Source organism: Dysidea avara, chromosome 15 (genome assembly GCF_963678975.1).
Source record: "Dysidea avara chromosome 15, odDysAvar1.4, whole genome shotgun sequence".
NCBI classification, from domain to species: domain Eukaryota; kingdom Metazoa; phylum Porifera; class Demospongiae; order Dictyoceratida; family Dysideidae; genus Dysidea; species Dysidea avara.
In genome coordinates this window covers 6017733-6045495 of record NC_089286.1, presented here as the reverse complement: position 1 = coordinate 6045495, position 27763 = coordinate 6017733, and the positions used below count along the sequence as shown (strand labels likewise).

The 27763-nt window shown below is 38.4% G+C and overlaps 3 protein-coding genes across 4 annotated transcripts; all 3 read right to left on the bottom strand.

Moving 5' to 3' along the window:
• Positions 1-7997: 7997 nt before the first annotated feature.
• On the bottom strand, positions 7998-19567 carry LOC136245067 (uncharacterized). Of its 2 annotated transcripts, XM_066036577.1 has the most exons (7): positions 19462-19567; positions 9890-9974; positions 9220-9548; positions 8975-9122; positions 8682-8722; positions 8514-8578; positions 7998-8428 (listed from the first exon to the last, which is right to left on the bottom strand). In XM_066036577.1, exons 4-7 carry the CDS (start codon positions 9053-9055, stop codon positions 8304-8306), a joined length of 312 nt encoding a protein of 103 aa, XP_065892649.1. In that variant the 5' UTR covers positions 9056-9122; positions 9220-9548; positions 9890-9974; positions 19462-19567; the 3' UTR covers positions 7998-8303. The 2 variants fall into 2 exon arrangements, 1 of the variants encoding a protein (XP_065892649.1); XR_010695723.1 differs by lacking the exons at positions 9890-9974; positions 19462-19567 and adding an exon at positions 9705-9730 and having other exon boundaries at positions 8514-8722.
• On the bottom strand, positions 12605-18563 carry LOC136245872 (uncharacterized). The gene is made up of 11 exons (XM_066037333.1): positions 18434-18563; positions 16549-17942; positions 15526-16359; positions 15094-15426; positions 14999-15040; positions 14552-14645; positions 14355-14495; positions 14231-14298; positions 13680-13734; positions 13370-13425; positions 12605-13315 (listed from the first exon to the last, which is right to left on the bottom strand). The coding sequence occupies exons 1-11, from the start codon at positions 18561-18563 to the stop codon at positions 12902-12904; spliced, it is 3561 nt and encodes a 1186-aa protein (XP_065893405.1). The 3' UTR covers positions 12605-12901.
• A 1488-nt stretch (positions 19568-21055) lies between the features above and the next one.
• Positions 21056-27098, bottom strand: LOC136245871 (uncharacterized). The gene is made up of 6 exons (XM_066037332.1): positions 27030-27098; positions 26714-26959; positions 26468-26662; positions 24519-24719; positions 21234-21288; positions 21056-21163 (listed from the first exon to the last, which is right to left on the bottom strand). Exons 1-6 carry the CDS (start codon positions 27096-27098, stop codon positions 21075-21077), a joined length of 855 nt encoding a protein of 284 aa, XP_065893404.1. The 3' UTR covers positions 21056-21074.
• Between the last annotated feature and the right edge of the window lie 665 nt (positions 27099-27763).

Genomic DNA, 27763 nt, shown 5'->3' with positions numbered 1-27763 from the left:
AGAAAGTTCAGCTACAAAGAAACAACCATGTAGAAAGTTCAGCTGCAAACAAATCAAACTGTACAGAGTTCAGCTACAAACAAATCACCCTGTAGAGAGATCAGCTAGAAACAAGTCACCCTGTAGAGAAATCAACTAGAAGAAGTTACCTTGTAGAGAGTTCAGCTACAAACAAACCATCATGTAGAGAGTTCAGCTGCAAACAAATCACCCTGTAGTGAGTTCAGCTACGAAAGGAACACCCTGTAGAGAGTTCAGCTAGAAACAAGTCATCCTGTAGAGAGATCAGCTACAAAGAAAGCACCATGTAGAGAGTTCAGCTACAAACAAATCGAATTGTAGAGAGTTTAGCTACCAAGAAATCACCCTGTAGAGAGTTCAGCTAGAAATAAGTTATCCTGTAAAGAGATCAGCTAGAAGAGGTTACCTTGTAGGGTGTTCAGCTATGAACAAACCATCATGTAGAAAGTTCAGCTGCAAACGAATCACCCTACAGAGAGTTCAGCTACGAGAAGATCGCCCTATAGAGAGTTCAGCTAGAAGAAGTCACCTTGTAGAGAATTCAGCTGCAAAGAAACCACCATGTAGATAGTTCAGCTGTAAACAAATCATCCTGTAGAGAGTTCAGCTACGAACAGATCACCCGGTAGAGTTCAGCTAGAAACAAGTCACCCTGCAGAGAGATCAGCTAGAAACAAGTCATCCTGTAGAGAGACCAGCTAGAACAAATCACTTTGTATGTAGAAAGTTCAGCTACAAAAAAAAAATCACCCTGTAGAGAGGTCAGCTACAAACAAATCTCCCTGTAGAGAGATCAGCTAGAAGAAGTTACCTTGTAGAGAGTTCAGCTACAAAGAAACCATCATGTAGAGAGTTCAGCTGCAAACAAATCACCTGTAGAGAGTTCAGCTACAAACAAATCACCCTCTAGAAAGATCAGCTAAAAGAAGTCACCTTGTAGAGAGTTCAGTTACAAAGAAACCACCATGTAGAGAGTTCAGCTACAAACTAGTGACCTTGTAGAGACATCAGTTACCTTGTATATAGAGAGTTCAGCTACAAAGAAACTATCATGTAGAGAGTTCAGCTACAAACAAATCTCCCTGTAGAAAGGTCAGCTAGAAGAAGTCACCTTGTAGAGAGTTCAGCTACAAAGAACCATCATGTAGAGAGTTCAGCTGCAAACAAATCACCTGTAGAGAGTTCAGCTACAAACAAATCTCCCTGTAGAGAGATCAGCTAGAAGAAGTTTCCTTGTAGAGAGTTCAGCTACAAAGAAACCATCATGTAGAGAGTTCAGCTGCAAACAAATCATCTGTAGAGAGTTCAGCTACAAACAAATCACCCTGTGGAAAGATCAGCTAGAAGAAGTTACCTTGTGGAGAGTTCAGCTACGAAGAAACCATCATGTAGAGAATTCAGCTGCAAACAAATCACCTGTAGAGAGTTCAGCTACAAACAAATCACCCTGTGGAAAGATCAGCTAGAAGAAGTTACCTTGTGGAGAGTTCAGCTACGAAGAAACCATCATGTAGAGAATTCAGCTGCAAACAAATCACCTGTAGAGAGTTCAGCTACAAACAAATCACCCTGTGGAAAGATCAGCTAGAAGAAGTTACCTTGTGGAGAGTTCAGCTACGAAGAAACCATCATGTAGAGAATTCAGCTGCAAACAAATCACCTGTAGAGAGTTCAGCTACAAACAAATCTCCCTGTAGAAAGGTCAGCTAGAAGAAGTCACCTTGTAGAGAGTTCAGCTACAAAGAACCATCATGTAGAGAGTTCAGCTGCAAACAAATCACCTGTAGAGAGTTCAGCTACAAACAAATCTCCCTGTAGAGAGATCAGCTAGAAGAAGTTTCCTTGTAGAGAGTTCAGCTACAAAGAAACCATCATGTAGAGAGTTCAGCTGCAAACAAATCATCTGTAGAGAGTTCAGCTACAAACAAATCACCCTGTGGAAAGATCAGCTAGAAGAAGTTACCTTGTGGAGAGTTCAGCTACGAAGAAACCATCATGTAGAGAATTCAGCTGCAAACAAATCACCTGTAGAGAGTTCAGCTACAAACAAATCACCCTGTGGAAAGATCAGCTAGAAGAAGTTACCTTGTGGAGAGTTCAGCTACGAAGAAACCATCATGTAGAGAATTCAGCTGCAAACAAATCACCTGTAGAGAGTTCAGCTACAAACAAATCTCCCTGTAGAAAGGTCAGCTAGAAGAAGTCACCTTGTAGAGAGTTCAGCTACAAAGAACCATCATGTAGAGAGTTCAGCTGCAAACAAATCACCTGTAGAGAGTTCAGCTACAAACAAATCTCCCTGTAGAGAGATTAGCTAGAAGAAGTTACCTTGTAGAGAGTTCAACTACAAAGAAACCATCATGTAGAGAGTTCAGCTGCAAACAAATCACCTGTAGAGAGTTCAGCTACAAACAAATCTCCCTGTAGAGAGATTAGCTAGAAGAAGTTACCTTGTAGAGAGTTCAACTACAAAGAAACCATCATGTAGAGAGTTCAGCTGCAAATAAATCACCTGTAGAGAGTTCAGCTACAAACAAATCTCTCTATAGAGAGATCAGCTAGAAGAAGTTACCTTGTAGAGAGTTCAACTACAAAGAAACCATCATGTAGAGAGTTCAGCTGCAAACAAATCACCTGTAGAGAGTTCAGCTACAAACAAATCTCCCTGTAGAAAGGTCAGCTAGAAGAAGTCACCTTGTAGAGAGTTCAGCTACAAAGAACCATCATGTAGAGAGTTCAGCTGCAAACAAATCACCTGTAGAGAGTTCAGCTACAAACAAATCTCCCTGTAGAGAGATCAGCTAGAAGAAGTTTCCTTGTAGAGAGTTCAGCTACAAAGAAACCATCATGTAGAGAGTTCAGCTACAAACAAATCTCCCTGTAGAAAGGTCAGCTAGAAGAAGTCACCTAGTAGAGAATTCAGGTACAAAGAACCATCATGTAGAGAGTTCAGCTGCAAACAAATCACCTGTATAGAGTTCAGCTACAAACAAATCTCCCTGTAGAGAGATCAGCTAGAAGAAGTTTCCTTGTAGAGAGTTCAGCTACAAAGAAACCATCATGTAGAGAGTTCAGCTACAAACAAATCTCCCTGTAGAAAGGTCAGCTAGAAGAAGTCACCTTGTAGAGAGTTCAGCTACAAAGAACCATCATGTAGAGAGTTCAGCTGCAAACAAATCACCTGTAGAGAGTTCAGCTACAAACAAATCTCTCTGTAGAGAGATCAGCTAGAAGAAGTTTCCTTGTAGAGAGTTCAGCTACAAAGAAACCATCATGTAGAGAGTTCAGCTGCAAACAAATCACTTGTAGAGAGTTCAGCTACAAACAAATCTCCCTGTAGAAAGGTCAGCTAGAAGAAGTCACCTTGTAGAGAGTTCAGCTACAAAGAACCATCATGTAGAGAGTTCAGCTGCAAACAAATCACCTGTAGAGAGTTCAGCTACAAACAAATCTCCCTGTAGAGAGATCAGCTAGAAGAAGTTTCCTTGTAGAGAGTTCAGCTACAAAGAAACCATCATGTAGAGAGTTCAGCTGCAAACAAATCACTTGTAGAGAGTTCAGCTACAAACAAATCTCCCTGTAGAAAGGTCAGCTAGAAGAAGTCACCTTGTAGAGAGTTCAGCTACAAAGAACCATCATGTAGAGAGTTCAGCTGCAAACAAATCACCTGTATAGAGTTCAGCTACAAACAAATCTCCCTGTAGAGATTCTAGCTTATCACTGACTGTTACATTGAGATGATGATAATGGACACCTTCCAGCATAGAATTACCATGATATATACAGGTAGCTCTGTCTTCCGCTTTCGAAAATGAAGTGCATGTCTCTATAGGAAAAGTTTATTCCCCACTGTAAGTGTTGTATTGATATAATACTAAAATGCACGCTACTAAAGTCAGTTCAGTTGTTTACTAAAAGCTCAGTTTAACTCATAAATATGTATGGTGTAGTGTAGCTACACTACATTACAACAATAGTCAACCACAACTTCTCAAATCAATAATATCCTGCTGGGATGTTATATATACAAGAGTAATGTATGATAATATACAGGAAATGGTCAGTATAATGAGGTGATATTATTAATGAGGTCATAAAATGTACCTTAGCTGTGTTCCAGACCTACTTGACTTGGCCACTAAAAAAACAGTTTAAAATCATTAGCTAGACATTGCACTGCAGTTTTTTTACCCTGCTATTATCAGAATTCTTTTAAGACACACAAGATTACTGTAGTTGTACATTTATAATAGATCACCATATCATACTTTTTTGGTGTGCCATCATCAATCATTGAATTTGAGTCTACACACACAACCATTGACTATTCTAGCTACTTGGTGGTTGACTCTTAATCATCAACCATTGCATTGTGAGATAATTTTTAGACATACGACCATTGACTATTCTAGCTACTTAATGGTTGACACATCACCATCGATCATTGCATGTGAGGTGGTCTACACACATAACCACTGACTATTCTAGCTACTTGATAGTTGACACGGCACCATCGATCATTGCCTGTGAGGTGGTCTACACACACAACCACTGACTATTCTAGCTACTTGATAGCTAGTTGACACATCACCATCGATCATTGCATGTGAGGTGGTCTACACAGACAACTACTGACTATTCTAGCTACTTGATAGTTGACTCTTCATCATCAAACATTGCATTGTGAGATGATTTTCAAACATACGATCATTGACTATTCTAGCTACTTGATGGTTGACACATCACCATCGATCATTGCATGTGAGGTGTCTACACACATAACCACTGACTATTCTAGCTACTTGATAGTTGACACGGCACCATCGATCATTGCCTGTGAGGTGGTCTACACACAACCACTGACTATTCTAGCTACTTGATAGCTAGTTGACACATCACCATCGATCATTGCATGTGAGGTGGTCTACACAGACAACTACTGACTATTCTAGCTACTTGATGGTTGACTCTTCATCATCAAACATTGCATTGTGAGATGATTTTCAAACATACGATCATTGACTATTCTAGCTACTTGATGGTTGACACATCACCATCGATCATTGCATGTGAGGTGGTCTACACACACAACCACTGACTATTCTAGCTACTTGATAGTTGACACATCACCATTGATCATTGCATGTGAGGTGGTCTACGCACACAACCACTGACTATTCTAGCTACTTGATTGTTGACACATCACCATCGATCATTGCCTGTGAAGTGGTCTACACACACAACCACTGACTATTCTAGCTACTTGATAGTTGACACATCACCATTGATCATTGCATGCATGTGAGGTGGTCTACACTCACAACCATGCACTGACTATTCTAGCTACTTGATGGTTGACACATCACCATCGATCATTGCATGTGAGGTGGTCTACACACACAACCACTGACTATTCTAGCTACTTGATGGTTGACACATCACCATCGATCATTGCCTGTGAGGTGGTCTACACACAACCACTGACTATTCTAGCTACTTGATAGTTGACACATCACCATCGATCATTGCATGTGAGGTGGTCTACACACACAACCACTGACTATTCTAGCTACTTGATAGTTGACACATCACCATTGATCATTGCATGCATGTGAGGTGGTCTACACTCACAACCATGCACTGACTATTCTAGCTACTTGATGGTTGACACATCACCATCGATCATTGCATGTGAGGTGGTCTACACACACAACCACTGACTATTCTAGCTACTTGATGGTTGACACATCACCATCGATCATTGCATGTGAGGTGGTCTACACACACAACCACTGACTATTCTAGCTACTTGATAGTTGACACATCACCATCAATCATTGCATGTGAGGTGGTCTACACAGACAACCATTGACCATTCTAGCTACTTGATGGTTGACACATCACCGTCAATCATTGCATGTGAGGTGGTCTACACAGACAACTACTGACCATTCTAGCTACTTGATGGTTGACACATCTTTAGTAAACATATGCATACATCCATATAAAAATAACATCAAAATGGATATCTCGACCCCTGATTAGAGTAAAAACTAAAGGTCCCCCTGATTACAGTAAAGGTGGCAGTGCTATCCTTTAATAGTTTGATAGATGTATCATGCTTATCATTTAAATGACCTTAAGTACACTGTCATCCTCTGCATTTATGTTGAAACAAAAAAATGCTCTCTTATTCTAGCTCGTGCTACCAGGTGTAAAAGACAAAAGAAGAAAACTTTGACCCATTAGCCTTTTTGCTTTTGATGCTATCATAACATTATCAAGCATAATATCTTACGTGCCATCTTTATGGTCTACATGCAGTGACATTCTGATTTAAGGAGATGCCCATCTCATACGGGTCAGACACCAGTGAGCCACACAAAATGTGCCTTCTCAAATTTGCTTCCAGTCCCACCAATCCAACAGGGTTACTGTCACTATGACTATTAGACCATTACAGAGTTCGAGTCTAAAAATCTGAAGCTGCATCTGAATCAATTTTGATGTTGACATTGAATCTGGATCATCAAATGAGTCAGATTGATGGACCGACATTGAATTAGACCATTATATTATGTATCATATGTGACCGGATTTCACAAAACCAGGCTTCCACACACACAAAATCAAACTTACGATTTTACCAGAAATGGATTGCTGGTCTAATACACTATCATATTTCACACTGTACTTCCTTCAGCACTGATAAGTCTGGTTTCTGTAGCAGCTTTCTTCCGACCCTGTCAAAGCCACGAGTGTGAGATTGGCACCATTAAATGGCCATGGCTTTGTGATAATGGTGTGTAGTGAGCTGGGACTTCACAGAGAGCTCGCCAATAGTGTTCTCAGTCAATTTGGAGTAATTTGAGGGCCATGGAGGGCCATGGAGAGCCCAAACTTGGCCTCTGGATTCCAATCGTCTTCTTACTCCATTTTATACCCGTATATTAAGACCACCGTCCACCCCCACCCTCCCACCCTATTACTACTCCCACCCTCCCACCCTATTACTACCATCTGTGATATTATTACCCGCTCAAAAAAAGCTGCTCAAAACAGGGCAAATTTTGGGTATCAGAAATGTATACACCCACTCAGTGATAGCTAGTGAACAGATGAACAATTGGTGCAAATTTTGTTTGCACAGCTGTAGGCACTGTGAAGTTATTACACAATTTATTTATTTATTTATTTATTTATTAATGCTTTACAGCACAAGTGCTGAAGGTCTGTAGGACACCTGGTCCTACAGCCTGCTCAAAGACTTTAGCTACTTAGACTTTAACTACTTAAGGTGTGTTTGAAAAGTTGGAGAAAGGAGAAAAAATCCATGACTGGACCTAGGTAGCCTCGAACCTGCAGCCATCCGATTTACGCTCGAACGCTTACAGGAGTCTACCAGGTGGTCAGGATGTTTTCTCCTTGTTATTTTCATGTAATTATATCCATAGGAATTCTAGAGAGTAACTCATTATCTCTAAGTACCCCAAGTAGAACCAAATGGACACTAGTTTATTTATTAATGCTTTACAGCACAAGTGCTGAAGGTCTGTAGGACACCTGGTCCTACAGCCTGCTCAAAGACTTTAGCTACTTAGACTTTAACTACTTAAGGTGTGTTTGAAAAGTTGGAGAAAGGAGAAAAAATCCATGACTGGACCTAGGTAGCCTCGAACCTGCAGCCATCCGATTTACGCTCGAACGCTTACAGGAGTCTACCAGGTGGTCAGGATGTTTTCTCCTTGTTATTTTCATGTAATTATATCCATAGGAATTCTAGAGAGTAACTCAGTGATTCCTTAAAATCGCCATATCTCCTAACAAAGCTTTGTGCGTCGAAGCCTTGTTTTGTCAAATTCAGTCACATATTACTGACATCACTTATTTAACAAAGTATCATGATGTCACATTTGAGAATCACAATATTTAAAACCAAAATGTAAAAATTTCAAATATTGGTCACAATACCACTGCTGGATGACTCCACTATTATTGGAATTTTAAAGATATACAAGATTACACCAATTGTGCATGTATAATACTGCAGATAAACTAGATTCAGTGAAAAAAGTAACATACATGTACAAGATTCTTACAGTTGTGCTTTAAGCTGCATGGTTGTAGCAATAAAACATAAAAGTCCATCACGAAACATTGTTTTGTTATTGTTCACTAAGCTGTGAAAAATATCTTCAAAGCTTGGCGATTGTTCAGTAAATGTTGTCTCCATCCTAGTAGTCACCAAATCCTCCCATTCTGCCAATGGATCTTGTCCGAACTCACTGAACAGTACCTCCATTCTCTTCAGATTGTCTGCCAGCTTCGTTGGCTGCTGGGACTACGGAGTTGTCAATAGGTTTTGTCTGATTGTTTTGAGCCATCAGCACGTTTGGAATACCCCTGCCTGTACAAAAAGAAATGATGATATAACTTATAAGATTTAGTGACAGTTATGCATAAACACTGTGCATTAATTTTTTTTGATATACCTCGGATCCGATGCTCATTCCAGGCAGCCACAAACCTTTTCATCCCTACTTGGCTAACTTGGATGCTATACCAGGAGACACAAAATTTGACATCGTCATGATGATGTTCCAAGTTAAAATCGTGGTTTTCTTGCATTCAATTAGGATGGCCTTAATCGGATAGCTTACCCTTCATTGACTTCAACCTGGATCCTTTCAACCACATGATTCTATTATACAAAAGTCAACACGTTATCCAATGCTAACAAGTACACTGTATAGCATAATAGTGTGTATGTACTGCTTGTTAATTAAAATTTAATTTTGCATCAATGCTAATATTTTATCCGATCTTTAAAATGTATCAAAGTTATTTATCCTGTATGTGTATCCAATTGAAATATCTACTTTAGCTAGTTGCTGACGTTGTTAATTATACTATCAGAAGGTTAAGGTTATTTCATCACGTCACAAAATCTCACCTGGGTTGAGGATGTTTGCAAATGAGGTGGTGCAGAAGGGTTTCTTCTATATTCTGCCAGTTGTTCCTGCATGTACAGCATTAGATACCACTACTTCCCCTGATCAACCCTGAGTTGATCCCACATTCCATAGTGGCAGATGATCTGTCTAAACAATAATAAACAGACACTTGTACATATACATGAGATGGTAGTATGTACAGTACATATAGCATGTATTATACTTGTAGTGCGTAACGTAATACCTGTATATACACTGTCTCGTAAACAGTGTAGTTGTTTTGATTGGCATAGTAGTAAACGCCACAATTTTACAGCTAAATCCTTCAACTGCACATATGTGCATTACTCTGAACATCACGTTCTTCTCGTTTTGGTCGATGTGCAGTTTCTGACCAAAATAATCTGCCTGGTAGGTTCCAGGGTTTGTCATCCGAGCAACAGAGTGTCTGCAGGCTTGAGAGTACAGAGGCGAAACAAGCCTCAGAGACTCCCCTACTCTCTTCTCTCCAGCTTTGAGTCCTTCGGATGCCAATACCCTAGTCAATGTTCGACGTCCATACACTGGACCCACCTGGTTTTCAAATGTTAGAAAAATCTGATAATACTAACGATGAATAAACTAAACAATGTAATATTATTTGTTGTATTTTTTCATGTTAAGATAGATAATATCACTTTATCACTTATCCAATCCAATTGCATATTACTGTATATACTAGCTAACTACCTGTTGAGCAACCTTGCCATGTGTAAAGGCTCATGATATTTTAAAAATTAAATTCAACTAATTCCAGTACTACATATTGCTGGGTTTGCACACTATGATATATTTAAATGTATAACAACATTTATATGTATTAATGTCAATGAATGTCAAAAGATAATTTGACACAATGGAAAGAGCTAACTCACCTCACTGACAGCAGCGGTTACAATTCTATCTAATTCAACTTTTGTGAGCCTGCTTGTCTTGTGTATGTCTCTTTCAAGACAAAATCTACAGAATGAAATAACTAGCTGACTGTATATACGTATATATAAACTAATGCATTATATCATCTTATGATCTATACATTAATCCAATCATTAAGTGAAGTGGCAATGAGATTCATGGTCGGAAGAATTTAAAGCTGTTTGTCGGTCCCAATATGGCTACCTACATTTTTCAATCTGACTCTTTTTTTAGTCTTATAATAGATTGTCTTTATAGAATCTACATTACTCTCGCCATCATGTACTCACTTGCAAACCTTGCCATATGCATCCTACTTTGGTTTAAAAGGCATGTGGCATACATATCAATGATAGCTATACGTGCAACCACATTTAACAAGTATATTCGTATACATAGCTAGATGTTCTTCATGGTCATAATGTTCGGTGAGCCTTAGCTAACAGAGATAGAAATGTGATCATTCCATATGACCAGCAAAAATCATACCTGTCTAGTCACTATTGAACAGCACTTGCCACCAGGATCAACAAGTTTGAGTGTGTAATTTCACTTTGACCACTTGATTTAATTCAAACTATGTAAAAATAATGCCTGACTTATTGTTAATAATATATTATTTCATCTGAAGGCTTTGTAACTCCAGTCACATGGGAAGGAAGGGTCTGCAACAAAAAAAAGCTGGCTGCTGATAAACCTTGTTGTACAAAACTCAACTTAGTTTGAGTTCTTACTTCAATTGATCGAGTATGTGCCAGATGTATGCACCCAAGTATATGCATGATCATGGTAGCTATAAGTTTATTTATATTCCATGCTCAATGTACTGCACACTAGCATGCATAAGTTCACACTTAGCTAGTTTTGTACCACCTACAGTATCTGGTCTAGAAATTCATCCTGAGTTACATATTCTGTATTAATTATTTCAATAGCTAATATCCATTTCATATGTGTTGATAATGATAATGTGATGTGCATTACTGTTTTGTTACATGTATAATCTTTGTAACTATGTAAATGTTTGTAGCTAACCAGCACTGGGTGCTTCCATGTACAGTAATAATAAATAAATATCAGGGGCGGATATAGGATTTTCCAAATGGGGTGGGGGGTGGGCGGAACTGGTTACAGACATAACAACACATGCACAGGTGACTGAGAAATAATTTTTGTGATGCTGAATGGTTATTATGCAGATATTAAGAGATCATGTTCATCAATGCATAGTCATATGGTCATGACAATTTTGGAAATTAGGCTCTCTAAAGTGAATTTGAGAGTGGTTTCAGCATGATTTTTTTTTAAATAGAGCAATATCATAACTATATGTGCTATAACTTATGACCTCTAATATTAAAAGCATCACATGCTTTGTGTCATAAACGATGTATATACAGAATCTAGGGCTATAAGGGGCAACTACAAGTCGATAAAGCAAAGGTGGGGGCATAACCCCTTAGCCTCCCCCTCCCCTTGGATCCGCCGCCCCTGAATAGAGTATAACAGACTGTTCAATTAGAGTATCTCGATCTTCAAAGAAAATGGAGTGAAGGGGTCTCGTTTTCACTCTTTAGATCCCTCTCTTAGAGATAAACAATGGTTTTATGGTGTTACATTATCACTTTGCACTGCTGCAAGCTGGTGCAAGCTTCCCGACTCGAATACTGACTTTAGCTAAACGGGAATCAATTTATTCACCCAACCTGATGTCAGCACGTGAGATAATTGTTGTTTTACACGCGCTTATTAGCCTAGACTCTATCACTTCGTCAAATTTACCACTGGAGGGTTAACATCATACAGAAGGAAGTTTGCAGACGTTTGCTGGTTCTATCAGTACAGGCGGGGAAGACGTTCATGGTATAATTCGCCTGGTCTGGTATGCCATGAAGCTCGTGGTGGACTCCGGTGGAGCAATGTTGCCTTATTCACAGTAAATCCGAGTCCGTATATCGGATATATGATCTCGTATATATTATGATGGACTCAATTGGAAGTGGCAGTCCATGGCCAGTAGTCACTAGCTTAGCTATATTCCCTGGTGAGATACTAACTGTGTCTATAGTTTGTCCTGTGCCATCATTAAGTATACCATCCGGGCCTACCAGGCTGGAGCCTACCTGATAGCATTGACATATTGAGTCTGACTCTGTTTCCCACTGTGTGAGCTGTCACTGATGCTACGGTTGTACCCCCATAATCTGTCCCCCCAGACTAGTACAACAGCTGCATTTAGCTATATTATATGGTGTGAGTATGGAGAGTTTCCTGTGTTATTATGATCTTGTTAGTGATTTTTTGTAGCAGTCAACACCTAAATGTTAATATTCTAGTCCAATTTTTTTTTGTCTATTTGTGTATGTCCATCTATGTCACTGTGAATGCTTGTATCACTAGTCACGCTTGAGTTCAAATGCTGGTATAATCTTAAATTATTTCATGTAAGCAATGCACATGTACATGGAGGCCTAAATTTCATTGTTAGCCACTTTCCTCCTTGAAATAATTTTATAATAAGCTAATAATATGCTGAGCTGTCTGGTCTACTTGGCATTCACGGCATTGGCATACTTGGCATTAAAACCAGATTTTGAAGGTTGCAAAGCCTTATAGGTTACAAAGCTTCCGAACCCTCATTCCAGTTCTATTAGAGAGCTCTTTATCATTATACCTTATAATTACTGCACAAACACATGCACACCTTCAACTATACTGTACACAGCTGTATATCCAGAACAGAATTGTCTATACCATCATGAGAAATAATATAATGTAATAAAGTTGTCATCAGCACAAGATGTCTTATTCAGGTACAGTATTTACACACTACGTGTTGTGCATGCAGCACGTACAATTAATCTAAGCTAAGGAAATTTTCAGTTTTACTAAGCAGGGGTCTGTCAAGCATGTATACTCCTCCATCTTCAGAAGCAATAACATCATAATGACAGCCATGCACATTAAGGAGTTCAAAGTGATCTATGTGATGTAGCCGTGAAGGAGGAGGCTCTTGGGTAGATCAGCTTAGCATTCTCCAGGGGCTTGTAGCACAGCCAGTGATAAGTGTCTTTGTAAGGAACTAATGTATACACGGGTATATCAAAAAGTGAGGCTGCTGCTAACAGCTCCACAGCTGTTCCCCACACCCTCGTTAGCCGCACTCTCGCTATGTATTCAACCATGTCTCCATCAATGTATGGTTGAAAATGAGTCCGGTTCCTAGATATAAAATCAGCCAGCAACTCCCTGATCTTTCCATGTAACATTTCATCACCGTAAACAATTTGAGCCACTGAGCGGTAGAAGCAGTTCCCATCGCCTATGATAGGTTTAACAAGACGATTCATCTCATTCAGTACTACCATTTCATTGTTCGGAGTAGCCTACGTTCAACAGAGAGGTTATATATTGTCTATCAACCAAATTATGGTGATTACCTTTGGGGTATCTTCCATATTTGTGATGACAATGCTTTTTTCAGGTGGCAGCTCCTCTATAGAAACCAATCAATCAACCACATACAGTCATGCATACTGATTGTACTATAATAGCCTCTCACTACAATAATTGTATAAACCAGTAAACTAATTGTAAATTAACAGTGCATCCATCCTCATACAAGTATTATTTTAACTTCATTTGATTTATCATGTGAAGTTATCACATGAAGTGTCAACAATTATTGTAATGTAATCGTATCAGTGGTTAGTGTGTGTGTGTTTTTTCCCTTGTTTATATACAACATACCTTCAACATTTAATACTGTTGAATCCTCTAACTGGTCTAGGGAAGTGCATGATACCTAAAAATAAATATCCATTAGTTGCCAGATCATATATTTTCAGCCCTATATATTCAGATAGTTTTATTTAATAGAAAGTTAATTTACAACAACAAATAAGCTGGTATCAGCATTACTATATGCAAGGAAATTTTGACATCAAAACATTGATGGATTTGACAAATCACAGCAATTTGTCAAAATGCTTACCAATTAAGTGCCTCTCCACTTTGTGCTAAGCAAAAGCATGTAAAAGGCAGCCATATTATGTAAGCGCTTAGCAAGTCCAAGTGATTCGTCACCTTTTTTCATCAAATCCTTACAAGCCAGAATTCATCAATTTTTTTGACGTCAAAGTAAATTTTCTTGCGTATGGTATTACATACAGTATGCTTGCTTCTAACAAATCACTTAAAATAATAGTTTGCATAATACATAAACAACACTTCCTACTATTATGGTAAATGATTTCTTAATTAATCAAGTGGCTATCAAGTAATACACATTAAATAAATACTTCTGTTTTCTTGGCTGGTTGTACTCCAGGCATGGCTACAGCTGGTAACTTTTGATGTGATGTCCTGCCTATAAATTCATACAGTGATGACACATGTACATGGATTTAACCATTGGATAAGTACCAGTGTTTAAACATTGACGATGCTTGCATCTCTTCTTTTTCTTTCCTGGGCCACCAAACCGTTTCATATCCTTGCAGTTACAACAGTCACCGCAATCATCTTGTACACATCCAGAACATTTACACCAAGATCTCTTCTTGCCTAAATTGTACATGTGTAGTACTAATATTAAATATCATTGGATACAATAATCAGACCTGCTCTTTCCACTCTCTGTACAGTTGCTGCTGTTGATGATATAGCGTTGTCAACACCAGATGTTGAAGGTTCAGTGATATCAATTCCGCAATCCTGAATAAAAGGATATTAAAGTGTAAAATACATAGTGAATTACACAACAATAGCTATATAATCTTTACAGTAGGTCAAATTTACTTTTATACATAGGTAGCATAGATCTATTGAAACTGCCAACCCACAAAATGTGTGTTGGTTATAATGCCTGTTAATTATTTTGTTTTGAACAATATGGCCACATTAAACTGACACACAATGACTGATATCATGGGTAGTACTTGTATCATTCAGATATCTCTGATACTATAATAGCTACGAATTGAACAGGTGATGTCATATTAGAGGTTTGTCTTCCCCCCAAGCATGTATTAACACATTAAGAGTAAATATAAAAATTAAATGCTTACTTTTCCATTGGGGCCACTGCAACTGTTATCTTCTAACAATGCCTGTGTATAATATCCATTATCTATTATACTCTCAAGCAATAAGGTATATATACCTTTCTCAATTTGGCTGCCTTCACACCAACTCTGTTTCTAATTCTCCAATCTTGCCTCTTTCTACCTCTTTTACAATGAATAGTAGTCAATGATGAAAATCTAGACTTAAACTTAAGCTTTGCTCTGCGTGCAGTTAGTGTACTGGATAAGCTAGGCCTTAAGATAAGGCCATCAGTTGAGGGTGCCAAATCTCTGGCCAATACTTCCAGCTCATCACATTTGCCTTTTAAAACCTTAAGCTTATCCTTATCTATGATATTAAAAGACAATGTTTCAACTTTCTTTAAAACAATTCTTATTTGTTGTTGTGTCCGCTTCCCTTCTTGAGGTTTCTGCAGTTAACAAAGATATTAATATAGCATTGCTCTAACTAGAAAATGTAAATAATGCATGGTATGTGCAATACATTAAATTACAAATCTGTTGCATACCCGTTTCTTCAAATCGGAAAATTCTAATTCTTGTGACTTAACTTCAGTGTTAATTGTAGGTGTAGCATCATTTGAGCTGCAGGCCATCGCATCATTCGGGATGCCTTCAAGACTACTCTTTGTGATCGTGTGTGGCAGTAACCCGGCACCAGTTTCTTCCTTAGGTGGAATCCCTATTTCCACACAGAAATCATCCGCATCTAGATCTGTCTGACTCTCCAGCATAGGCACTGCATCAGGCATAATACCTTTCACCATTGTTGCTTCTGTCAGTGCGTGAGTATCAGTACACATATATGCACTATTCAAATATGCTTCTGGCAGTGAATCCCACCTCCAACCAGACTGGTACAAAAAAACCGCAAAAAAGTGCTTACAAGGATAGTGAGTTTTAGACCAGTCACCACACGTACAAGAAGGCTGACCATCAGATAATCCAAAATCAATGTGATGGGTGCTTGTTTCACCAGCAAGACTAAACTTTCCTTTCTGAATGTCACAGCTTAGAAAAGATTCTTTAGTAAATTTTCTCTTTGCTTTATCTAGTCGATTTAAGCAGTGTTTGATCAAAGCTGGCGGCCGCCCATGCAGATACTTTGGAACATCATCACTGTATGACCGGTAAGTGGAGCTCATTTTGTAATTCTGAAATATGTATTTCTCATGAGAATCTGGAAGAAAACTGTCAATCAGTATCTCAACTAGACATGAAAGTGTAATGTTTCTTCTGTGTGGCAAATAACTATATTTCAAAACTTTGTTTTGAGCTTCTATACCATTATTAGTTTCAACAGCTGCGTGAAAAGAAGTTTGACGATAGACTCTTGCCCACCTCTGTAACAAAAGCAGATAACACCAATTAATTAACAAAGAATATCAGGCGTTATACAGACTACTACTATTGTAGACTGAAATTGCATTAAAAGTACATGTACAATATACATGACATTGTATAGAGCGTAAACAAGTCAATTGTTATTTTCAATAAATTACCCTAACAACAAGGGCATGTTCAAAACTTACCTCAGGAATTCCCAGCCATGTTCCAATGAGCCACTCTTGTAAAGCAGTATGATCTTTCCATACACGTGACTCCTTTAGACGTTTCACTGCACACTGGTAATAGTAGTCTATCGGTACTTCTTCATCTTGACTTGGCACTGGTGCATGTGCACACTCACATAGCAGGTCAAGAACCTTCTCCCTTTCTTCATTGGAAAGACCATGTTTATGGTCCTTTGTCCATCTCTCCCACGCTTGCTCCCTGTGAAAGTCACAAATATATACTGGGGTAGATGGAAAGACATTTTTGACTGCAAGATACTCTGCATCTGAGAAATCACTCATGAAATATGCTGGATTCCATTTAGGATTCCACTTCTTCAAAATAGAAATTGCTTCTCCAATCTCTTCAGCTGATTCTGAGGAAACAACAAATTCAGCTACCACCACATAGCCTACATTAGTTTTTACAGATAGAAAAAACAAAGCTACTTCATATTTTGTTGTTTTGTAAGTGGCATCAATCAACGTTATGATATTGCCATATTTGACTAGGAGATCTCGTTGCCACTTTTCTTGGTGTACCCACAAAAATGCTTGGGAGCAATCATCAAGGTCATCATCATAACTTGTGCTGAACTGGATGTTATCATTGCCTGTTGATTCATCTTGATCAACCTGCCCACCAGACTTTTTAATGTAAGGCCTGAAAAAATGGTTGGAAGAAGGAGAAGACTTTTTCCATTCTTCAATTCTTAATTTCAGATTTTCTTGGTCCAGTATTGACAACTGCAGGGCTCTTTTAGCTTTGGATACGTGGTTTCGAATGTCACATACCATCGGATAAAATGATCTATCCGTATGACAGGGTGTTATGTTTAGTTGGGCAGAAACTGTGTGTTTCACATAATTCCTTAGCATCTTTCTTATTTCCTGTATATCTGTGATTCCATCAGCAACTAACTCTGCTATCTTTGTTATTAGAATGGGGTGGACTCTCTGGCTATAACCAGATACTTCTGTGAAACTGTGATCAGTATGAGCTTTTAATGTAGGAAGAGAAACATAACAGTACTCTTCGCCTTTGACTTTTCCAGCGACTATTTGACCTCTAAGGTCCTTCAATGCTTTCTCCTTTTTATTTCGCAGCTGTCTAGAATTCATCATAGAAGTAACAGTGTCACACAGTTGAAATTCCTTATATACTGTGTAATACCGCAATTTAATATGAGCACAACATCCCTTTTTTCTTGAGCTTTGCAAGCGTAGCTGCTTATTCTTTTTCTCCTTCTCCTTCCAATGTTGTGGTCCATACTGACAATCCAGCAGAACTTCTCTATCTACCGTAAATGGTGAATTATCAAAGCACACATCCTTGCTTCCTTCATTTTTTCTCCAGTACAATTTCTCACATTCTATTGTATAGCAGATTGATAGTAAGCATACAGTTTATGTACCAATAAAACTGAAAGCAAACAATGCTGGTGTAATAATATCTGCATAGTAAACAGGGGTGTATTTCGGGGAGTTTCCTGGGGTTCTGAAAACCCCTCTGAAATTTTAACTTAGCTATGAACTGAAATTGCAGCAGGAAATAGTTAGTGTATCTTATGCAATACGTGACCTTGGCAGCATAAATAATAATTATATATTTAAAATGTACAGACCTCCATATGGAGTATTGTTGTACATATCAAATACCATACACTCAATTCAACCAGCAGTCAATAGAAAATTAGCTAACATTTACAAGTCATATAGATGCTCAAGAGTTTATCTATGGCCGGACTGCTGCTTGAAGTGCAAAAATGACTAACTGATGATTGATGATTTTCTTTCTCCCCAGCTGACGCTTCACTAGTTAAACAAGCAGATGAAACTCCAATTGTTCTAGATCGTCTGGTACCATAAGTAGTAACTGTCTCAGTGCTATGCTTGGCCAACAAATCATCAACATTCTTCATCTTCACGAATCCTTCGTAATATTCTCCAACTCTTTTCAATCCTTCTTGCCACGTTGAAGTGGACAGCTCCATAGTTCTATCTTCGAGCACAACAACTTGAAATAAATACCTCGAGGCCAGTGCCATGCATAGAAACAGGATTTGGCGCCTTTATGCTAAGCGCCTATACAATATTAATAATCACGTGCTGACATCAAGTTGGGTGAATAAATTGATTCCCTTAGCTAAACAGCCTACTTTGTGGTCGCATGCAGTCCGAGGTCACACATACTTTTCATTTTTCTCATGTAATGATGGTTTTCTCTCAAATCGACTGTGATTGTAACTATAAGCTTTATTAGCCGATCAGAACACCAGCGCTAGTTTCTGGCATGCCATATAGCGGGCAGTGGAGCCATATAGCTAGCATGCTTAGCTAGCTACTGATTTAGTCATGCCATACCGTATATTGACTAGCTAATGCAGTAATAAATGAAAAAGAACACTGCTGCAAACCGATCCAGAGGAAACGCTCAGTCCTCTCTTGCCAGGAAACCTGTGCTGTAAGTGAAGACTAAGTCTTTTGTGGGTCCATCTCTCCTTTTTTATTTTCTCCCTTATAAATGCTTCCATTTCATCTAGCAAGCATTTCCCAGACATTATTGCAAGCTTATTACTATTATGAACTGTAGATCTTGCATGGTGTAGATAACTTATATATACTAGATAAGTGGTTAGATACCTACTTAACCCTTAAACCCTCATAATCCAGAAAACTGGATTTACACTTAAAAAATACGCATGCTTTGCACAAAGCACTGTAACTTTCGGAGCGTCCATTCTATGGTTATGCAATTTATGTCATTCTACTGGTGATGTAGCAAGGGTCAAAATGATACCTAGAGTTTTACCCGCTAACGCTAAATGGTGAAGTCAAAACCAGCCGTGAAAATAACTTTTCTGTAAGAAAACACGCAAAACCTTTACATACCTTTATAAAATGGTCGATAACTCGATGGTAGCTGATCCTATCGCTTTGCAACAGCAACCCTTCGTGAAATTCTGCATCAGGCCATATATGACTCACGTGAGTAAACCCACATTCGAAATTAAACACGTGGCAAAAATTTTGGAACACGGAGATGTGATTCGTCGTTCACCGCTTCATATCAAGTAAGCCACTGTAGTTACAGTGTTCATTTAACCTTCTCCAAGTAGCCCAGTAAACACACTTTTAATCTATGTGTATTTGTAGGCTGTAAGAATTAAGTTACCCCACCTATAGTGTCGCCATGTATGCCCATATTGTGTAAACACGCATTTCCGAAAAGTTTTCTGCGGGTTTAAGGGTTTTAATTGTGGTAACAACTGAATTCATACAAGTAACTAATGTGTCAATTTCTTGCCTACCTTTATATGGGTTAGCTAAACGTTATTGGTAGCAATATAAGATAGCACAAAGTGCTGTACAGCCTTAATACTGAAATAAATGAAATATGAATAAATGCAACCTCCCTTCAGTGCTATTCATAAATGTGACTGGGCCTGCGAAAATAGGGCATGTGGGCACATAAAAATTATCTACTTTTTCAAACTTTGATGTGTGATAACTTCGTATTCTATTATTGTTTGGTCATGAAATGTTCAGCACTTATTAAGCATTTAGTTGGCTTTACAATATAAGTTACAGAATGAAACTATTTTATCCCACTACTGAGATATGGGAAGTTATGTGGTGTGGTGTGGTGTAGTTTGTGCCCACGTGCCCTATTATCGCAGGCCCAGTCACATTTAATGTTAAAAACATTAGCTAGCTAGTTAACAAAAGCAACTTGGTAGTGGGCAAACATTAGGTAGTTAACAAAAGCAACTTGGTAGTGGGCTTAAAAATCGAAGAGGGTACAAGGAGTGCCCACTTCTTCAGCCATGTCCTTATATTAACAATATCAAGATACTGTATTAGAACAATCTATACTGTCATAAAACAGTCATCTCTTACCATCATGCAATTAGCTTATATCCCCTTTATCACCCTAAATGTTCCCATTACATGCATGGTAAACAAAGTTGTGAGTATTTCTTATCCGAAAGATATATAAGCATAAGCATAATATTATGTCATAACTGTTCAGAATACATCACCAACCAAATGCAACAAGATGCTATAGTTATGCATAAGAATTACTGAACATAAAAATTTAGAGTTATAAGTGTCCGGGGTTGTCCCTGAATCTGCTTAGTACTTAAGCTAGGCATGCAAACTTGATCATTTTTTTCATCCACAAAATATGGAATTTGGATGCTGGCGTGAGGTCAATTTTTGTTATTCATTTTGAAAGAAAATGCTCCAAACCACAACAATAACAATCTATCTGTAACTGTAAATTAAAGGTTAACTAATGCCTTCTTAAAAGTGATATTCACACTATACTCTTTTACTGAGCTGCTAGGTACATTTCTTGTGCTGTAAATTGAAAGCCCGCATCAGCACGATACATGGACACAAGACTAATATCAGCATTTGAGGAGGCCAGGTAAAAGTGATGTGCATGGGTCAGGATGAGAAAACAATTAAACACGTTTGCCCAGCATTATGCCATAAATTCAAAGCCATAACTCCACCCATATTATTAGACTCATCAAGTGATGATATACTCTCATTATTGGTGATAAACCTTGAATCCAACATGGGTCTACAGATTGCAAACAAAAAAAAGAAAATAAATTAAACAATATTTTTCTTAATTAGTCATCATCATTCACCTTCTCTTTTTCTCTTTGTGTAAATTTTTTTAACACATTGTCCATCAGTGATGATCTATGTTAACATCATTATGAAATGGTTGTATACAGCGAAAGATAGACAGCACATAAAACTTTCATCTGTCTTTCAGTTAGCCACCGCAGAATCTGACTGACCTCAAATATGCAGTTACACATATAAACACACAAAATCATCATCACTACTCGTTGTATGAAATGATTCCCTAGTGCTGTTTACTTCTTGTGTGTGTGTGTGCATGCAGAATAAGCCAATCTTATGCTAGGTAGAGAAAAAAAACTTAACCACATGTAAAGTCTGTAATGTGAAAACTATAACCTTTGAGACTGTACCAGTCTTAACAGGTTCATTAGCAACTGTACTGCAGCCCCATAGGAAATCCCAAATTATAGAATTCTTAATTGCACAATTCAGGATTGGAGATTATAACTAGGTTAGTGTTTAGTAAAGATCTGACCATTGCATTGTTTACTTTCATTCCATTGTTTAGGTTAACTGACAGTTACAAGGGCTCTATAATTTGGGATTTCCTATAGGGCTGCAGTACAGTTGGTAACCAATCTGTTAACAATGGTGCAGTCAAAGGTTAACTTTGACATTATGGGCTTTATCATGTGGGTTTTTTCTTTTGTCATCTTTCTGGTCAACAAATATATAATTATACCAACATCAAATGGCTTAGATCAGCCTGCACTAACACACTCACAAGTACACTATATGTAAGAACCAGGGGAATCATGCCTTAAGTTTGTAATGACACTTCAGACTGCTCTTATCAATGTTGTCTTAGGTCACCGACTGACTACCTGAAAATGGACTAGAGCGTTGGTCTAGTAATCAAAAGGTTTCAGTTTCAATGCCGGGTAAGGCCCAATTATTTTGGTGATGTTGTTGCTTCCTTGAGCAAGAAGCTTTACTCACATTGCTCCAGTATACCCAGCTGTTAAATAGGAGCCTTGTGACCTGGTGTCAACTGAGCAAGCAGCAGCTGTAACATCAATGGGTACCTGCATGGTGTTTACTGGGGAAGCAAATTCCAACTGTCCATGACTTACATAACAGGTGAAGGCTCAGGTGGGACTTTGTGTGCTCACACCCTCACCTGTGAGGCATAGTACAGCTTTCTGTGGGTTACTAGTCATATCCCAGGAAGATTTTCCAGCGCCGTCTCTAGTGCCTGAGTAGCGCACAGGTGTCCCATTGCTAGTCACTGGGTAGGCATGATTGTGGCAACATGGCAGCCAAAGGCTTTGCTATTATTTTTTTTTTTGATTTGTGTGTGTGTGTGTTTTATACAATACCAATGCTACCAAAGACATGGATATGCATGGGTATTTCATGAATTTCTAAACCAACAGTGTAAATGGGCCATGAAAATTTTACTTATCCCGTAGAATGGAATTTTCATGGTTTTATATAAACATTTTTTTCATGGGCATTTCATAGCAATTGCCATGGGCCATGCCATGAAACTGTCATGATTTCCATTGCACATTTCCGTGGGTCATTTAGAAATTCATGGAATAACCATGCTTATTCCATGGCCAGTTTCTCTGGTAGTGAAAACGGTTTGACAGCAGACAATTAAGCTATAGCTACTTAACAGGTCTGTTCGTAATTTTATGATGCAGCTTGAAATGCACACTGCTAGACATAGGCGTATTATCTTTTAGGTGGTAGCTGTCCATTTTCAGGTAGCCAGTAGGTGACCTCAGTTAGCCCAGTGACATTGATAAGAGCAGCCTTAAGTGTCATTACCAACTTAAGGCACGATTCCCCTGATTTTTACATATAGTGTACTTGTGAGTGTGTTAGTACAGGCTGATCTAAGCCATTTGATGTTGGTATAATTATACATTTGCTGACCAGAAAGATGACAAAAGAAAAACCCACATGGTAAAGCCCATAAAGTCAAAGCTAACCTTTGACTGCACCATTGTTAACAGATTCATCAGCAACTGTACTGCAGCCCTATAGGAAATCCCAAATTATAGAGCCCTTGTAACTGTCAGTTAACCTAAACAATGGAATGAAAGATAATAACAGAGTGCTTTATTTTCTTTAATTAAATGCTGACTTGCCTAGCTATCATCTCCAGCCCAGAATTGTAAAGGAATATATAATTTTTTGTTAGGCAACGCATAAAACCCCAACAACAGCAAATAGCTTGTCACCTGCACACACACACACAAACACGCACCCACACACACACACACACACACACACACACACACACACACACACACACACGCATACACACACACACACATACTCAAGCGTGTCGATCGATCCCGACCCTACAAAGGCCACTTAATTTAGGAGATGATAGCTGAACCCACAAACACTCACAACTGAGCCCACAAACATTCAATATTCATCTTCTGAGTGTTTTCAAAGCCAGCTCTTATAGCTTAATGTTTAAGGTGCAGTTCCATGCAGGTTGGGGTTGCTTCACTACCATGTACTGCAAGGTGCAATACAAACAGTGGTATAGATTTCCACACATGCCATTATCTTCGTAAGTGTATTCAGTGTGCCTTGCAGTACACTGTATTTGTAGACCTAGTCTCTTAGTGCCCAACTTTAAAGGTTAGGGAAAACTCAATGCAGTAAGATGCACACTGGAATGTAATCAGTGACCTCACATCAACATATACTTATTATCGATTGTAAATATGTGAAGAATACTAAGAAGGTGAAGAGCCTGTGAAAGACTTAAAAGCCTGTAAAGCATCTTGTTCTTCAACTTAATGCCTATTATCATCTTGTTCTTCAACATCTTGTTCTTCAACTTAACACTTCTCTTGTGCCAGAAAGCAAATTCTACTCTGGTACAGCCGCTGGACCACGGCGGTTTGTTGGCATATGGAAGTCACTGGCTATATTCTAGTTCTTGGACAATCAATTTAAGAACTCTGGAACAATGTATTTCATTGTAAACAAGTGACAAACACATAGAATCATTCATACTGATTGGCATCAATATTATCATCTATTTGGCATGAAGCAATTTGATCTGTGGCACTCAAATTCGAGTGATGTTTTTTTTTTTACATTGAGTTTCCCCAGACCTTTTTTTCAGAGTAGGAACTCAATCGATATGCACTGTGAAGGTGAAAGGTGGTCTGGCCATGTGAGACTAAGTGATGTCACCATTTACATGCATAAGACAAACCTTAAAAATGAAAAATATTGTAATGGAACATGCCTGTCCAAATTTGTCTTCCGAATTCAGCATAGATATGATGGCATTAAGTTTTCCTTACTTGCTGGGCTATGTCAAAGTTGTAGTGAGCTGTTAGGCTTCTTGACATAGGAAGAGATTGCATGATGACAGGTGTTGGTCTGTATTCTTCTCCATCCATGAATAATGCCTTTATTTTGGTTCTGCTGTCCTTGCATTGTTTCTTGTAATAGTCACACTCCTCCTTAACTATTTTGAGATGTCTTTCAGCAGTTTTGATGGCCTACACATAAAAAATTAACTTGATCTGTTATAAGTACAGTAGTTATCATTCTCAAATAAAAATATTGCACTTCCATGCTTAGGTCATGTATTATGAAACATAATAGTACATTATGTGGAGCATGGGGACCTACCTTTAGAAACCAATAGTAAAAGAGTAGTCATTGTACAGTACCTACTACATTAAAATTGTATAGAAACTCTAGGCATAAGCACTACCAGATTTTCTGCTGATATACACAATAGCCACACATAATATTCTAGCACACCCACTCTTTTCCCGTGCTGCAAGAGGTATGATACACTTCCAATAGACAAGTTGTGATATCACCCTGTAGGAATGTGAGGTGTTGATAAGGTGGTAAAAATTTTGATCAGTTTTCATTCTTCTGCACTTTTCCAGTCAATACCTCAGTCCCATTGTGTTATACGTCTCGCCATACATGTTTGCTTCACACACTATGATAGTACATCTCTATGTCTAATGGCCATGCAATTTTACAAGCAATTAGAGTGTATTTATACTTGTATTGTACTCGTAAGCTATGATCTACATGTCAGTTGAAAAAGTGCCCCAACATCATTTAAATCCCCTCCCCCGCCCTTCCTCCTGCCCATAATTTTGAAAGACCTGTTTTGCCTCCCCTGAAATTATTTTCTAGAAACATTCCTGCCAATAGTTGTTTTGATAATTGATGGCTAATTGATTTATAAATTAATTGAAACTAAGAGCCCTAGTCAATACCAATGTATTGGAACAGATTGGTATCGGCAATACAAAGCTGTCGATACCATTAGAGGACACTCATCTCATGTACTGTATCTTCAACCATCCCTGACTACGTTTCCAGTAGGGAATGAGTTGGCTGGGCTAACAAAGTAGCAAATAATTATGTGTTTAACCTGCTACATTGGCTTCGTGTGTATTCTAATAAATTAGAACTCATGAATTCTTTGTAAAAATGCCAGTGCAGCTATTCCTCAGAAAGAAGCAAGTTTTATGGAGTTTGTAGTAATATACAATGTGTAAAGGCAAAGCACAGATGTTAATTTGTAGGAGTCTGACTTTTAAATGGTGATAAAGCTTGTCTAGGCTCAGTGTTTATTCGAGGATTAGTTTGTTTTGGGGTTGACTCAATCTGGAGTTATCCTCCCTTTCTGTGTAAAGATGAGATCTTAATTCAAGTGATCACAAAGTTAAGTTCACAGCCAGTATAATTTTTTGAGATCAAGTTGAGCAACTTGCTGGCAATCATGTCATTGTATTAAGTACTGATTGCTTCCTGTTAGGGGGTTATCCTGCCTAACAACCCTAGATTAAATGCTGTCTAGGCTTCAGTGCTTAATATTAGTGTCGGTGTTGGCAAATTATTTGCTAAAAATATTGATATTGAAAGTATCGGTAAAGGTGGTATTGGTACATCTCTAATTTTAATAAACAAGAAAGTTAGTAAAAGTCTTGTATGACTTCTTAAACTGAACAAATAATTTTGTTCTCAAACTAGGACTGCCACAAACCATATTAGGAATGCAAACAATGTCCTTCAATCATGTGCAAGGGACTGACCTATACATGTTTGTGGTTAGTTGTCATTTAAGAATGCATATCATACTTATGCTAATCTACAGTGATGAACAAACTAGGTACATTAATCTTTGGAATTGAGTTACATGAAGGCCAGCATGCATTGCAGTGCTCTGATCGATATCACTTTCTACCCCCATAGCAAGTGTATACTAACAGACTACCTGTGATTTTTCACCTTCACATCGATTCATTGATCTTGTAATCATTGCACTATTTTGGTGACAGGTCCAGCACAGGTCAGACATTGGCTTCCCTATGATGATATGAGGCAGACGTGTCTTCCAGTATCTGCAAAATGTTGATAGACCGACTGATAACATGCCACTGACTATACACGATTCATCATAAAGGGTGTTCTGGAGTTAGAAAATTAAAAATAAAGTAAGTCATCAACTCTACAGTGTTACCTTTTTGCTTATGCTTGATGACAATATCTTAATATCATCCCGCTTGTATCCAGGAATCCGTGCAGGAAGAAGGATGCCATTTTCTTCAGGGTAATCGCTGATAAAACGGACTATATGCTGGAAGACCTCATATGGAGTGACATTGGGTGGTAACTTCCCAGTACATGAATGCTCAAGCCATCGAATATCGGTGATGTAATGATTTTTAATGCCAGCAGTCTCTCCTTGCTGATCCCGTGAAGGAATCTAAGGTTTGCTGGCACACTTTACGGACATTATGCATGTATGTTGTGTGTGCCCTTTGTGTTTCTTCAACTGTGTGTCCACTATCTGTGATGTGCTCTCTGTTGTTGGTCAATGCCATCATAGCTCCAGTAAGTGCCATGTCAAGGTCCTTGTGACTCAAAAGATCATCTTGGGCACGATGTGATATAATAGTGCAGAGTAAAGAAGTTGCTAGAAGTGGGACTCTCAATAGTGTAAGGCCAAGCCAGTGGTATAGCCCTGGAGAACTCCAGAACTGTGAGTAATAGTGTGGTGCGATTTTAAAAATTCTGCCACAAAAAGGGTGATTGGTCCAAACCGTAAGAACCCCCCTGGCCATGCCCTTGATGATGAGATCATTTTTTAAAGCAGGTCTTATTTATATTTGTAGTTGTTACTTTGTTGAAAACTTTAACCTTGTTGTTTATACCAGGAACAGGGCGTGACGCTAGTAGTTATTAAACACTTTTAACTTCTAAACCCCGATAGGGAAGTCACTCTATATTCACTACTGCTCAGTGGTTTGTTGAATCATAATGATGCTGGTTTTTAGAGGAAGCCACAATGAGTTAAAGACCTTATTGCACCTATCAATATTACGCCCCACTACCCCCTTCCCGGGTGTACACGGAGGATTAATGGGGATTTGATCCAATTTGAACTTAAAATTAGTGGGGGGTTTGATCGAATTTGAACTTAAAATTTGCCCCACTAGTGGGATATTTAACTGTTCAAAAATGTCAGGTTGTTGCTTCCTGCAAGAATAACCGGTTTTAAAAATACTTA

Excerpts from the sequence above, each read along its gene's own strand:
- LOC136245067 (XM_066036577.1), bottom strand. The coding sequence starts at position 9,055 with ATGCTGTACATGCAGGAACAACTGGCAGAATATAGAAGAAACCCTTCT. Across the intron at positions 8,579-8,681 it reads CAGGTTGAAGTCAATGAAGG|CATCCAAGTTAGCCAAGTAG; the intron begins GTAAGCTATCCG and ends CTCCTGGTATAG. Across the intron at positions 8,429-8,513 it reads GAATGAGCATCGGATCCGAG|GCAGGGGTATTCCAAACGTG; the intron begins GTATATCAAAAA and ends CTTTTTGTACAG.
- LOC136245872 (XM_066037333.1), bottom strand. The coding sequence starts at position 18,563 with ATGGAGCTGTCCACTTCAACGTGGCAAGAAGGATTGAAAAGAGTTGGA. Across the intron at positions 15,427-15,525 it reads TTTCCGATTTGAAGAAACGG|AAACCTCAAGAAGGGAAGCG; the intron begins GTATGCAACAGA and ends TGTTAACTGCAG. Across the intron at positions 14,646-14,998 it reads GCAGTGGCCCCAATGGAAAA|GATTGCGGAATTGATATCAC; the intron begins GTAAGCATTTAA and ends CCTTTTATTCAG.
- LOC136245871 (XM_066037332.1), bottom strand. The coding sequence starts at position 27,098 with ATGGCACTTACTGGAGCTATGATGGCATTGACCAACAACAGAGAGCAC. Across the intron at positions 26,960-27,029 it reads TCACAGATAGTGGACACACA|ATTCCTTCACGGGATCAGCA; the intron begins GTTGAAGAAACA and ends AGCAAACCTTAG. Across the intron at positions 21,164-21,233 it reads CACAAAGAGAAAAAGAGAAG|ACCCATGTTGGATTCAAGGT; the intron begins GTGAATGATGAT and ends TGCAATCTGTAG.